The sequence below is a fragment of the Acomys russatus genome, chromosome 6 (genome assembly GCF_903995435.1).
Source record: "Acomys russatus chromosome 6, mAcoRus1.1, whole genome shotgun sequence".
NCBI classification, from domain to species: domain Eukaryota; kingdom Metazoa; phylum Chordata; class Mammalia; order Rodentia; family Muridae; genus Acomys; species Acomys russatus.
Window position 1 is genome coordinate 70191882 of NC_067142.1, and position 14791 is coordinate 70206672.

At 40.0% G+C, this 14791-nt stretch overlaps 1 protein-coding gene across 4 annotated transcripts in view; it reads right to left on the reverse strand.

Moving 5' to 3' along the window:
- The window catches only part of Rgs7 (regulator of G protein signaling 7), a 366490-nt gene that overhangs the window by 98402 nt on the left and 253297 nt on the right, over window positions 1-14791 (reverse strand). For all 4 annotated transcript variants that reach the window (XM_051147937.1, XM_051147939.1, XM_051147940.1 and 1 more), the window contains exon 4: window positions 3536-3586. In XM_051147937.1, the coding sequence (XP_051003894.1) occupies window positions 3536-3586 (51 nt within the window). The remainder of the gene's footprint in view (window positions 1-3535; window positions 3587-14791) is intronic.

Sequence of the window (14791 nt, forward strand, 5' to 3'; positions counted from 1 at the left end):
GGGGTGGGGAAGAACCTAATGAACATTAAAGAATAATTGTAAGCAATTAGGTAAATAAGCAAAAATGAATATTTAAGAGGAGAGAAAGTCTGTTCTGTTTTCTATGAGATGCCTTGGTGAGCCAGAAGACTAATGATGTAAAAAGAGCTGTGTGGGCTGGCCTAGATGGAGAACTTCAGAGAACCCTGGACTTTGAAATGCTGAGAAAGCTGGAGTACCCTTTGTTCAATTGAGGATAAAACAGAGAAGGACATAGGGCAGGTTTTAGGGAGCACAGCCTGCATTTCTCATGTCAAGTGGGTTTGGTCCTATGCTTCCACACAGACCCTGCTACAGTACAGTCGTCAGCACATAGGGGAAGTCTCTGCTAGTGTGAAGAAGTAGCAATAAGGAAGTTATGAATGTCTAGGCACAACTAGACACCCCAGTAACAGACATCAAAAATCTCAGGGGATGCTATGATTGGGCGTTTTTTTTATTAACTTTTGTTTTATTGTTGCTGTTTGTTTGTATCTGTTTCATTCTCTTTTCCCAGACCAGTCATTGAACTGAAGAGCTCATGCATGCAACAGCAAAGACTCAACTCTAAGGGGAACTCAGGAGACACGTGCAAGAGTAAGTCTGGGCTCCATGTTAAGTTATGCTGAGTCGCCCCCTTCTCCCAACAAAAAGACCCGAGTACAGAGCATCAGTCATGGAGAGGCCGGCAAGAGAGCCATAGACATGACACCTATGGGAATTCTTGCATTACTTAGCAACAGTGTGTGCTGCTGGTGGATGAGAAGAGGTTCTGAGCTAACACAGCACTCTGCGGAGTTCCTTATAGCTTGACTATAGCATTGGAAGGTGTTCCAAGAGACTGAGGCAGAGACAGTGAAAAAGCAAGAGGGAAGACCAGGAGTGCTTTGACTCAATCTCCCATTCAAGGGAGGAGAAGTTTTCTCAGAGCCTGAAGTGAGAATTCAAAAAATATTTGTTACATAAACCAAAGTGTGAATAAGTCCACAAAGAAATAGACCTTAGAATATTCTCATGTGTTTCCTACACTGATATTATGGAAATAGACTAACACGTAGAGGAAACCCAACATATTAGACACATTTTGTATATGGGCGTGGTGGTTTTAATGATAATGCCCACCTCTCAAAAGCTCAGAGATTTGAGTGATTGGTCTCTAGTTGTGGAGCCATTTTGGGAAAGATTAGGTGGTGTGGCCTTCTTGAAGGAATTGTGTCACTAGGGATGAGTTTTGAGGTTTAAAATAAAACATGCCAGCTCCAGTAAAAATGCTCTCTTTTTGCCCTCTACCTTGCAGATAAGATATACACGCTTACCTACTGCTCCAGTGCCTTGTCTGCCTGCATGCTCATGCTGCCATGTTTCCCTCTGAAACTGTAAACAAGGCCCCCAAATAAATACTTTTTTTGTAGGTTGTTTGGGTATGGTGTCTCCTCATAGAAATACAAAAGTAAAGAAGACAGTTTGTATTGTATATGTGTACATAATATATATATGTACATGTCAATATAACTAAGAATAATTCTAAGTAAAGGATTATGAAGTTCTATTATTATATTTTTTAAAGAAACAGTACATCATGCCTCAGTTTATGATGATACTAAATTGCTGCAATGAAAATGAAAGGTGCTTAGGCTTTGGTTAACAAAATGTTGACTACTAATGGGCAAGCGATGTGTTCTTCTTGGTCTTGGGTAAGCCCTGAAGAGTAGGAGCCTCACTTTGCTCCACAGGAGCTACTGGATCCACAATTGCTCTTATTTTTCAGCTGGTCTCACAAAACCCTATTTCAACAAATAACTGACATTTAGAATTTCAAATGTCCATTAAGGTCATCAAACAATATTTTGCTGCCACATGGAGCACTAGACAGACGGGAAGCAGGCACAGGGTTGTCTTTCATTATTAAAGCGATTCAGGACATTGGCGCATTCTATATAACAACATCCATTGTCTCTCTTCTAAACAGCTCCCTACATGGGGCATCCTTAATGTAACTTCCTTAGTGTCAATTAAGTCATCAGCCATGTTTAGTTGTGAGCAGAGGGGTGACCAGATAGATGGCGTGTGCACATTACACATGCAGAACAGAACCCATGCTTTTTTACATGACTTAAAACCTAGCACTGAGCCTCATACTCCTTCTAGGGCAAACTTGTTCGTTAAAAACAAAACAAAACAAGTTAAAAGCTACATTTTTTAAGCATGTCACAACATAACTGAAAAGTTTCAGGTCAGCATAAACTACAAGGTAGATTCCACACCAAAAATTCAAAAATAAGAAACTATCAAAAAATACTCTTTTGAATTTATTTAACACTTTGAGCTACATGATTATTATTGTTTGGTGCACATCAGTAGCACAGTTAGGATCGTTTTCTGAGCTGCATGGTTGTGCAAGTCAGAGTACCAATGGCATAAAACTGAACCCTGAACTTGCTAAATGTGTGGCTTTCTTTCTTCAGAAGCATCCTCACTCTCACTTAGTGAGAGTGTGGTTTTACATACTAGCTGCTTCGTCCTTTTGTAAACACTTAAATCCATCCCACCCTACAAGAGAAGCATTCTCAAAGGTCATGTATCAACTGAACATGGGTATCTGTAGATTGATATACATACAAATACATATATATTTCAAGCTATATTTCTAATGAAAACATACAGTAAGAGCAAAATCCTTTTTATCTTTATGTACTATCAAGTTTAAATAATTCAAAGGTGGTAATCAGTAGAGTGGGAAGAAACGAAATAAGCCTTCCATGGCAGGCAGGAGATGGGGTGTTGTATACCTCAGAATGCTGCCCACACTGCCCCCACCTAGTCAATCCTTCCCTGTTCCTGGAATCTCCATTTCCTAGCAGCTCTTAGATTCTCAGCATTTCCTCTAAAAAGAAGAGCTTATTTGTATTTCAGTGACATGAACAGTTGGCCACACATGAAGGCATCCACATCCCATTTTTAAAAGCCATTGACTGCCTCAGATATGTAAAAATTTCTTCCAGGAAACACAAAATTCAAGTTGATATAAGTAATTTCAGTATGAGAATTTAGTGCTCTGCTGCAGAACTGATCATGTCTACCAGAGTAAATGAGTTTAGGATTTCAGTGAGAGTACTAAACACACACACATATGACCAAAAATTAGAATTACAAAAAACAGTTTTCCAATCTCAGTCAAAAAATAGAACTAAGGCAAGTGATAAATTAATGAGATTTACTTTAAAGTGTTCTAATGTGATATTTCACAACCATTTGCTATATATTACGTGTATAATTATTTATGTATATAGCTTTTTAATCTATTGTAAAAATCACAAATAACCATACTTAAATAATATAAAATAGATTATTTTAGTTGTATGTATATTGACATTGTCTAAATGCTAAATATTATTAACTTTAATTATGTTCATTATCATGAGATTTGCTTGATTATTATTTTAAATAGCCTTGAGAAAACATATTTATCAAAACCACAGAGAGAAAAAGTCTAGCAATGCAAAAATGATTTATTTACCTGGATCTTCTATTGTTAAGTTCTTTATTAACCACTGAACAATGTCTGATCCTAGAAAAAGAAAAAAAACACAAATAGATGTGAACCTTTTGTTTACTCATTTAATGTTAAAAACTCTCCACACTGGGTTCTCATTTCAGTAAAAACTCTTCTAATCATTGCAATATGCAGTGAAGGCTCATCCACAGATAGAGTCCCATAAATGACAGTGTGAATACATTCCTCTAATGAGCCAAGGTGCAAGATAACAAATTATTATTATAATTTATGATATATATACACACATAAATTATGCTTTCATTGATTTAAATGCTCTAGTCTCTAAGTTTATTGAATTCAATAACCCTCTTTATTACTTATGTCTTTTCTTGTAGTAATATCTACCTTCTGTGAGATTAACACACCCATTCCAACTTTTCTTTGTCTCGACTTCACACGATAGTTGTTTCTTAAGAGCTGAGCTGTCAGTTGTTAGGGGTAGACAGACCACAAGCAATGAAATATGTCAAATCTTCATGATTTCTGAGAAGAAAGTCACATATTACTGGTAAAGTAAGGCTTGAGTTGTCAATATGGAGGAAAAGCCCACTTGAATAAATTGTGTAAATGTCTGGGCCCAAAGAGTCTGGGCTAAGAATAACAAATCCCAGAGCTCAAAGGCAGAATCCTAATAGGAACATTAGAAAAATAGGAAGGTTGGAAGTGGCACAGAATTCACAACATTGTGACAGACTAAAAGGGCAAAGGGATTATGGAAAATATGACATAGTGTGTTTGATATTTTTGCATTTTGCTGCCAGTGAGCTGAGAAAAGAGACTATTTGCTTGCTCATGAAAATTGCTATGTCAAAGACAGATTTTTCAAAGTGAAGAGTGACAGAAAAAGAAAAATAACATCTATAGTAGCGATGATGATGATGAGGAGGAGGATGATAAGAATGAGAAAAACATGGACTTGGAATTTCTAGGCATAGGGGGCTAAAGGAAACCTTGCTTTAGAGTAATAATCCTGTAGGTTCTTGGAATGAAAACCATATAATGACACCAGCCAGCCACCTAAGTATCAGTCATAGAGTCAAAGAATTGAGTTTTCTCCTATGAACCCTTGCTTCTACTTACACATTGCTGAACTTCAACACAGAGAACACATGTGTTGTGATTCACGCCCACCAGGAGCAAGTCCTCTTGGAGTAAGAACCCTTCCTGCTCTGTTCTCATCCCTCCATGCCAGCATCAACACAGAGAGCAGAATACGAGCTGACCCTGTGTAATATTCCATGAATAAAACTGAAAATTAGGATTTTTTTGGTTCTCTCCTCCCTAAAGACAGAGGCATAAATTGAATTCATATCCACATACCAAGAGCTTCCCTTCCAGAAACGCAAAAACACGTCAGCTATCACTCAGGAGTCCAGCATCTCTGTGGTTCTGTGATTTTCACATTAACATATTTTGGTGCCAATGGTGGTAAATGTGTGAGCTCAATTAAGTATTAGTTATCTCATCAGAAACTGTTTCGCCATCTTCTTTCCCACATGTTTTTCTCTCTGTCCATGTGGCCCAGTGCCTGATAAAGCCGTATAAGACTGTTTTTCATCATCTGGGTAAGTCACACCCAGATTTCTCTCACCTCCCCCTTTAGCCAAATGAAATGCATACAACAAGGAAAGTAAGATGAAGCTTATTTGGACATAAGTAGACCAAAGCCTTCAAGAGAGGGCTGAGTATAATCCCAATTCTGATTCTTTAGGGTGAGTCTAAGAAACAGAAGAATTTTATTTTTAAATTTCTTTTCAAGTTGCAGTGCAACATTTCACAGAAGGTATTTGGTTGACTCTTAGAGGACTAGATTCCTCTGAAGGACACTTATGTCCCTCCCTTCCTGCACCAGCGGTGAAGCTAGCCTGACAGGATGACAGATAGCAAAGACAGGCAGCCCTGTGAAGGGGCTAGCGAACAAGAAACGACCACAGAAGTCTGGAGTGTGGACTGTAAGGGGAACTGGAAAAACTGGACTAGATTCCAAAGCTCCTACGGCCTCTTGAGTTGTGGATATGGAAGCCAAGTGAAAAATGTGTGTGTGTATGTGTGTGTGTGTGTGTGTATCACAACAACACAGGCACACTGAGTTGGGGGATGAATCAGAAATTTTCTACTAGACATCGGGGATCTGTGGATGAAAGTGGCAGGAGTAGTCATCCTCAGAGGACAGACAACAACCTAAAACCAATGCTGAGACATCAAAGAACCCCTAGTCAGAGCAGAGGGCAAGTCCAAAAGACTTCTTAGGACATGACAAGACAGTGAAACCAGGGCCCACCAAAGGCCCAAGGCTTCTCCCATAAAACTATGATGATCAAGAGAAAGAAGAGATTGGGTTGGGAAGCTGAGAGAGGATTGCTAGTTAGAGATCATCCTCAACCTAGAAAATTTTAAAGTGAAACATAAAAGTGGAAAGAATGTAGAAGGGAAGTCAGGCTGAGAAGAAACTGTCTATATGAAAAAAAGTCACCAGTAAATTGACTGATACCTGAGAAATGCTCACCTACACAGAATAGACGAGAGTTGGACACTTTTATTGCCTGATGTCCCATCTTTGTATCAAGAGAAGGAAAAGAGGCTAACACAAACATTCAAATCAGTGACTCAATACAGAAAAAGAAAAAAAATGTGTGCCAGCCATATTCGTTGTGTTGCGTTGGTCAGTTTAAAACAAACTGCATCCCAGGACTGACGCTGATGGGGACACTGTTGTCAACGCTCCAGCTCCTGTTGGCCACTGGAGCCATGCTCTTTGATGATCAGCCACCTCCTTCCCATGCACAACAAGAAAAGATGTCATCAAGAGATTTAAGGTGTTACTGGGAGGTAGACTGTAGAGATATAGCCTACCTCTAGATCCTCAGTGTCACATAATTAAACTGTTTTACATAATTAAAATTACTTTTCTATACCCTATTAGTAAGACATAGTGACAGGAGGGACGAAACAAGGTAATGGGCCTCCTGAGAGCCAGTGCCTGGCTTGGTCTTTCTGCTTCATAGTGTAATTAACCTTGTTGAGTCCTACTCTTGGCAAAGTCTCCACCTAGGAAGTGAAGAGAATAATGTCCTTAAGTCACCTTATTTTCATTGGGCACTCATTCTGGAAATGACAGTCATTGTCTCTTCTACATGAAATACTTTAAGGTCTGAGCCGTCAGATAGCAGCTTGAGATCACCAATCCAAGATTTCCATCCCATTCTCTTTGTGAAAAAGGTCTCACTCCTCCATAACCCTTTATTATTTAATTTTCCCAGAGAGGGCACAGTCCAACAGTACTGACCCTGTGAACTCAAATCATCCCCACTAATGCTTACTTGACCCTTACACTTGCCCTCTCTGGTATATAGGCTGTGACTGTACTGACAACTAGGCAGTGCTATCTAGATGGCTGTATGCATTTGTGTTAGCCTTTATACAATGATGTCTGGAGGTCAATTTTTTTAAATGAATGCCACTCATAACACCTCATAAATTTTAGATTGGCAAAACCACTGTGCACTTGTCTATGAGCTTTTGAGAACGAAGCTTTAGAAAGCCCTCCTTATTCCCAGTGAAGTCACAGAATGGCTAAGCTTGCAAAAGTCGCTAGGCCAGTCACATAGCTTTGCAGCCATTTCTTGAACCTGCAAATCACTCAACTCACGTATTCACTTATTAGTGTTCTATGAATATTTATTATTTTCCTGGGACTAACATGATATCCAGATGTCCGCAATGGCATGAGGGAAGGAAAACATGTTCATACCTATGTGTTAAGTTTTCTGTATGAGGGGCTTAAGAAGGAAGAAGCCATGCCCAACTCTGGTGACTGGGAGGACCTTATGATCCTCCAAGATTTCCCCCATAGGTCTTTTGGAGGCTGTGAGAAAAGTCATGGTTGTGAGTGAATAGGTCACTTCCTTTTGAAGAAGCTTTAAGTTTGGTTCTGTTCACCTACTAAGTGCTTCCCCAGACACACTATTCCGTTACTACTGAGAACATACCATGTAATGTAGAATCAGTGAATAAAACTGTGTTAGACATCCACATTTTTCTTAATTGCTAAAAAAATAAAATGTAATAAACTCCCCTAACTATAACTTAAATAATTAAACATCTGCTATAATAAACGTTCAACTCCTTGACCAACAGAGCTCAATTTTATAGACTTTTATACCAAAACAAACACTCTGGACTACATTTGTGCCCCATAAAGTTTAACATCTTGTATATACATTTTAGATTAAGTGACTATTTCATACTGATCGATGACACTAAATGTTAACTTCATTTTTATACTAATCTTGTTAATATTTTTATATTATATTAAATATAATAATTGCCCATATTATCAAGTAAATATATAATTTACTTGAAGAATAATTCACAATAATTTAATTGAAGAAATAGCAATCATATTCTTGAAGTAGTTTCACTAAGACAGGTCACCCCTACCTTGCTTTCTAGTAGGCAGTGTTGAAACACCTCATCAGAATCAGGACATATCTGAATAAGACACCGACTTGCTCTGGTTTTCTGTGTTGTGTGTGTTTCTTCAAATTGAAACCTCACCCCGAGATAACTTCCATAAGGACATAGGACAACACTAGAAGGCAAACTATGTCACTTACTCAAGTCATCTGCTCAAACCTTAACTAGGTCATAATTTCTGTTTAACTTACAGGCTACAAGAAAGGTCTTCACTGAAACACTATTAATCCAGAAATTGGCAAACATACCTCAAGAGACTATTGCAGAAATTGTCTGAAGCATGCAAGGCAGGTTAAGGTAATGTAAATTATAAAAAATAAAAAAAAAACAGTGAAGAGAGAGCTTATATCATACTAAATTAGGTTTAAACCCCCACAGAAAAATTTAACACACACACACACACACACACACACACACACACACATCCCTCATAACAGCAACAGCAACAACAAGAGAAGAATAAAGAAATGAGCTGCAGTAAATGTATACAATTAGATTTGGACTGACATGGAATGCACGAGAATGCAGAGAGTGAAGGCTCCAGCCGTGGTATTTTGAAGGAGAACAAAGAGCTTTAATGGAAATTGCACTGGAGGCCATTTGTGTGTATTCTGTCAAATAACCACCCTGTAAGCTGTCTATGCCCTGAAAATTTGAGAGGCTGAATTCAGAAGTAATGGACTAAGCTGTCTGGTGGTGGAAATTTTGAGACCAGTTGTGGCAAGAATGCTATTCACTGCTTTTAGTCAGATCCGCAACGAGGACGGCAGAAAGCCATTTGAAAATGTACAGTTTTCTGATGAAAGAAGTATGAGGAAACTCATATTTTAATAAATTAAGTGATTTGCTCATTTGATTTTGTCTATACTTAAATGCATTTTATTTCCTAATGTACCAAGTAGCTGCCCATAGTTTAAGCTGATGACTGCTGTTTCCAGGGCTATGGTAGAGCCAACACAGCACATGTTCATTTTCTAGGGAAAAGTTAGTGGCACGGAGAAATTTGTATATATTCCCTCACCGTTCTGGAGACCAGAAATCTAAAAGGTAGGGCTTGGCAGTAGCATGTGCTCTCCTTATTCCTGTCTCTTCCAGATGTTGTCAGGTCTCAGAATTCTTCACAGGCAGCAGAATTCAAGTCAGCCTCGGTCTTTACGCAGCCTTTATCTAGTCTCCATTCTTAACATCCTATAAAGACATTTCTCCTCACCAGATGTACGGCCCATCCGTACAACCCAGGAGGGTTTAACTGAAGTCTTCATTTAATTCTGCCTGTAAAGTCCCTTTCCCCAAATAAGAGCACATTCACGGTTGTGTGGATTAAGGTATGGACATACAGTGGCCCCCCCCCCACTTGGACATGAAATACCACTCAACCCCGTAAGTTTCCTGTAGCTGAATCAGCTGTTAGACTGACCCAGCTTTTCAGATTGGACAAAACATAAATGTTTAAAAAAAAGATTTTAAAAAATAGCATTCTAGATTGCCTTGAATAAACAGGAGCGGTTTTTACTCATTTGTACACAGTAATTCCAAGTAGTATATTTGAAAAAAATATCATCTGAATTGTACAGACACTGTTTTCCCATCAAATAGATTACACTATTTTATCTATGAGGGAATTCTGGACCATTTCTGTGAGTAGAGAGGAAACAAACAAGACGGTTGGTGTGCTTCAAATAGAGAATGAAGACAGAAGGGTCATGGAGTTAACGTTTGCTGTCTAATGAGAAATGCTGACAGACTGGAGGTGCTGCTAGAGTGCTCCATTACCGCTGTCAACAGAGCGGTGTGGTCTCCTGTTGCTTTTCTTCACTTCAACATGGAGAACCAAAAGGATTTTTTGTTTTTGTTTTTGGTTTAATGTCACTAACAGTGAGGAATTGGCTCTTCGCTGTCCTCTCTCCTGTGATAAGCTGTTTTCTCATTAGTTGCTCAGTACATGTGCGGAGTTATATAAAGGACTGGATAGAGGAGAGCAAAAAGACAACTGTATTCCATTTTTAAATAAGCAAACAAAAAACAAGGTTGCTTTGAAATTTCTCCTACTGTTTTCCTTTCTGAGGTCTGTAATTCCTTTTCAAAATGTTCGGAAACTTCCTTGCACAATGTCTTATCTTTGCTTCTGAGCACATACAGGGTGTTCATCATGCAGCAAGCACAACCCTAATTGGTGAACAGCCATGGCATTCTGCACTACATTAGCAGGGAGATAGCTTTATTCAAAAGGCTTGTTGAGTTTCATGATAAAGTCTTGGTGCTCACCGAGTCAGAGATACATGATGGTAATGGTGATGGTGGTGGTGATGGTGGTGGTGGTGGTGGTGGTGGTGGTAATGGTGTTGTTGGTGGTAATGTGGTGGTGGTGGTAGTGATAATGGTGATGGTGGTCGTGGTAGTGGTGATGATGGAGGTGATGGTTTTGTGGCGGTTGTGGTAGAGGTAGTGATGGTGGTGGTGGTGGTGGTGGTAATAGCGGTGACCTTGATTATGGTGGTGATGATGATTGTGGTAGCGGTGGTGGTGCTGGTGCTGGTAATAGTGGTAGTAGTGGTGTGCAGAAATTCCCTCAGGATTGAGACAAATTCTACAAAGAAGGAAAGCTTATGAGATTCAGGAAGTAAACCAAATGTATGTCTTAGAGAGCTAAAACTTGCAATATTCACAAATCTGCGTCCCCAAGGCTATGCAACAGTAAAAAATTCCTGGGGATGGGAGACTTCAACTGGCTGAGCTGCCTGGAGATTATGCAAGGACCACTAGGGATGCTGTGACCCTGAGTTCTCACCCCTGGAGTGACCTTTTTGTTGATGTAGCTGTGTTGAACAGTCCATGCTCCTGTAAGTAAATCCCCAGGATCTGTAAGTTAGCCCCCCAAATTCATTGATTTGCCAAGATGGAATTGGGTGGGCCACTTCTTTGTGCAGTCCTCAGAGGTCTTGGGGGGTTAGCAGGTTTCTCCTGTTTCTTCAGAAGCCGCATACCAGGCTGATACTACCAGATGTTTAGGTACAACTTTTAAATCTGTAAGAGCAAAAAGCTCATTATGACAGTGGACTTGTATCTAGGATCTAACTAAGCCTTTTCAATTGACTATTAAATTTTTTCTTGTGAAAACATTTTCTAATGGCCATTTGTTTTACTTATGAAGCCCATTTAATGAGTTTCCAGGACAAGGTAAACATTCATCACATGGTGCCTAGTTGAGAGCTCAGGTTTACTTGCCAACGCATAGGTAGCCTGAGAGGAGTGGTGGGAGGGATCAGCACTGAGCACTTGGCAGCTTCTTGTGAAAGTCAATGAGCATAAGACCAGCTTCAGGCTTCTTGTACCCTCTTTGATTATTTCACATGTGCTGCTGGGCTGATTGGGCAAGAGGTTGATAAGGGTGGCAATATCAGCTACCGCTGCTCGACAAATGCTCATGTGGCTTTTGCTGCCCAAGATGTCACTAATCCAAAGTAGAGCTAATACGGGAGGTGTTTGTAATCTCATATTACTTATGTCAAAGGGGAGGGGAGGTGTTTGTAATTTCATATTACTTATGTCAAAGAGGAATCTTAAAAGATTAAGTAACTTACTGGTCTCACTTCGTAGGAATTTGTTGGGAGGCCTGCTCGACTCTAAGCCCTGTGCTCATAATAAACGAAAACTTCCAAGATGGCCTATATGATTAAATAGGCAAGGTTGTAGAATGGATGGATAAGAGAGGTTAATGAGTTAACTATTACTGGCTATAACCAAAAGACCTGCCCATCCTTGAAAGCACAGAGCAACTTTGACATAATACTGCTGTCAAGCCAACCCCCAAGAGCCACCATTCCTGATAGTGCAGATTGCCACATCATTGATCCTAACCCAGTCAGATGGGCAAGCACCTCTCCTTACCCAATGCCCTACTATTCCAAGGCAACCTTCCCCTCTGCTTCCTCTTTTGTCCAAAGCCAACGTGAGTTCAAAGCAACTAATTTATTTTTTAGTCTCTAAGTGTCTTTTTAAAAATGCTCTTAGTTCCAACAGACATACTTTCTGCTGTTTGCTAGGCTTACCGCTGGTAGTTGTATGAAAAGCCTGTCCCAGGACATGGTCTTTTCAGGCTAGCTTCTACAATGACTCAAAACCTCATTTCAGAGAGATTTGACCCTTGACCTTGGCCATTTTACCAATCATCAATAACTAATATTTCTTGGGTAACTGCTGATAGTTTTACCAACACAGATGTTATGATTGGGGCCTAAACATTTTCTTCACATGAATCAAAGTTTAAACAAGATTCTTCTGAAGAGGCAAGGAGTCACCAGAACTTGGGTCAATCCTGGTAAAGGCTTTAAGAAGGGCTGCTCCTTGCTCCCAGGGCTGTCATTACAACTGTTACAAAACTTCTAGTAGCTGGCTGAGAGGAAAACAATCTCTTCCAGGGAGGATACCCCAGGTAGGACCAATCATGAAGGACAGACAGTCTGCGGGGAGAGCCCAGAAGCCTGTAAAAAGTCTGAGCAAGACTCTAGCTCTAGCGTGCCTCTCATCCTCCTGGTGGGAGCTTTTGTCTGTGCTAATAGTCTGTGGTTTTGTTCTTTTTCTCACAGTTCTATGTCAGAGTCAGACTGTTGCCTTCCTTCTGTAACTATTACATCATATCCGGGACCCTCAGGATCTCTGTTTGACACTTAAATAGCTCTTGTTGTCAGTCCCTGTCTCAGATCCCTGCTGCTTTCTGCCAGTGACCCCACACTGTCAATCACTGCTTTCACTCCCAGGAGGCCCTTCTCTCCTCAATCAACCATCACTTCCCTTTCCTGCCTGAAGCCTTCCTTGCAAGAGATTCCTGGGAACCAAATTACCAGTTACTTCTAGATTACCACCTCTCCCCAGACCCACTTCCAGGTTGAATTCCCCCTAACCCTTCATTGTTTTTTAAAAGCATTATCACTATAACATCTTCCTCTATTCCTTTGAGTTATATGTCTTTTCAAAAACCTCTTAATCAACTTTGCAATTCACAATGGTCTTTCTCTAGGACAGATCCATCATTGCGGAAAAAACCAATGAGGAACTCCTATGCCCTGGTCTCTGTGGGATGATGTGCACACATTTAACATGCTTCAAGGTTCAAAACCATTGCCTATGGCAAAGACGGGAGCACATTTCCACAGCCAGTATGTAAGCACAGCTGGCCAGGAATGTTCCCACCCCAGCTGTTGAAGCTCTCCACCTTCTTTCTATCTCATTGAAGTTGAGTTTTGATCACTACTGCAACAGACTTGCACAGCATCTTCCTTACTTCGCTTCAGCACAGTTTCCTTTGATACTACTTTGATTGTAAAGTAGCTATCTTAAAGGTGAGAAAATGGAAGTTCCAGAAGATAATTTCTTCAAGGTCACAGGCTGCTAGAGGCAGGATTAGGACCTAGCAGTCTGGTGTTAAAGGTCCTATCTGCATTTTTAAAAAAATATTTATTTTATTTTAAAGTGTGTGTGTGTGTGTGTGTGTGTGTGTGTGTGTGTGTGTAATGGGTTTGTGTACATGAGTACAGATGCCTACGGAGGATGGAGGTGTAGGATCACTATTGAGTTGGCCTTTCTGGCTATTGTGAGGCACCCAACATACCTTGTGAGAATCAAACTCTTGTCCTCTGTAAAAAGCAGAAGAGGTCCTTAACCACCTGGGCATCTCTAGAGCCTCCACCTTCACTGTGGTAGGAAAAATATTCACGGGTCTGAGGGGAGGCATATGAAACTCATAATCTTCAGGTCACAGCAACAGCTTCTTAAAAACTATGACTGAAGAAGACAAACACGGCATGTGCCAAAGCAGACCTGGTTGAAGTTCATTGGTGCCTCTTCGTTATGCAGCTACTGTGACAAATCACAGTAAAAGAGAGGTGAGCATATGATGTTTTCCTGTGGCTGAATAGAAGCACAAGGCACACTTGGCTTCACTCTCACTCCTATGTACTCAACAGGCAGTGCAAACATACTGGAAGAACGCTGGGCTAGTATGGCAATGGCATTTCTGACTAGTATTCTGTTCTGCTATCTTCTTTACTCTGGTATTATTGCAGGCAAGAAATACATAAGAATTGCCCATCTTTAAGGCAAACAAATCAAGTCTGAAGGTCATTAAACAGGTTTAAGTGAACCAAACAGATGGCAAAATTGGAGGGCAGAAAGCAAAGGTTAGTGACAGACACGAACCTGTGTAAAGAGAGAACAAAGAGAACAGGAGATGGCTGTGCATGCATGTTCAAAACGCTTATGTATAAGTTTCAAGGGGATAATTTAGGCCTGTTTTGTATTGTCACTATATTAGAAAGGCAAATGTGATAGTCTCACCTCTTGATCAAGAGCTAGAGTAAGTCAAAGAGATGGCTGATTGCAAATTAGAATGTAAATTCCCATCCATTTTAATCTTTGTAAGCTTCTATTGAGAGCTCCTGATTTGAGTCAGTTTTGAGTGCTGAAGTAGCTTTGGTGCTACTGGGTTCCCAGGAGTCTGCTCGGGAGTCAATTGGTTTTGGTGTGTTAGGAGGAAATGTGAAAATACCATCAGAAAGAGTAAATGGCACTCCTGGTAGAGAAAGCAAATTTTCATTTTCAGAAAGGGAAGTACTTTAAATCATGTAATGTGCAATCACGTGTAAACGACTGATTGAGGATACTAGTTGTTAGTCAAATTTCAGTGACTACAAGAGCATACCGGAGCTAAACGATTTTAAAAAGAGAAACAGTTTATTGTGATTC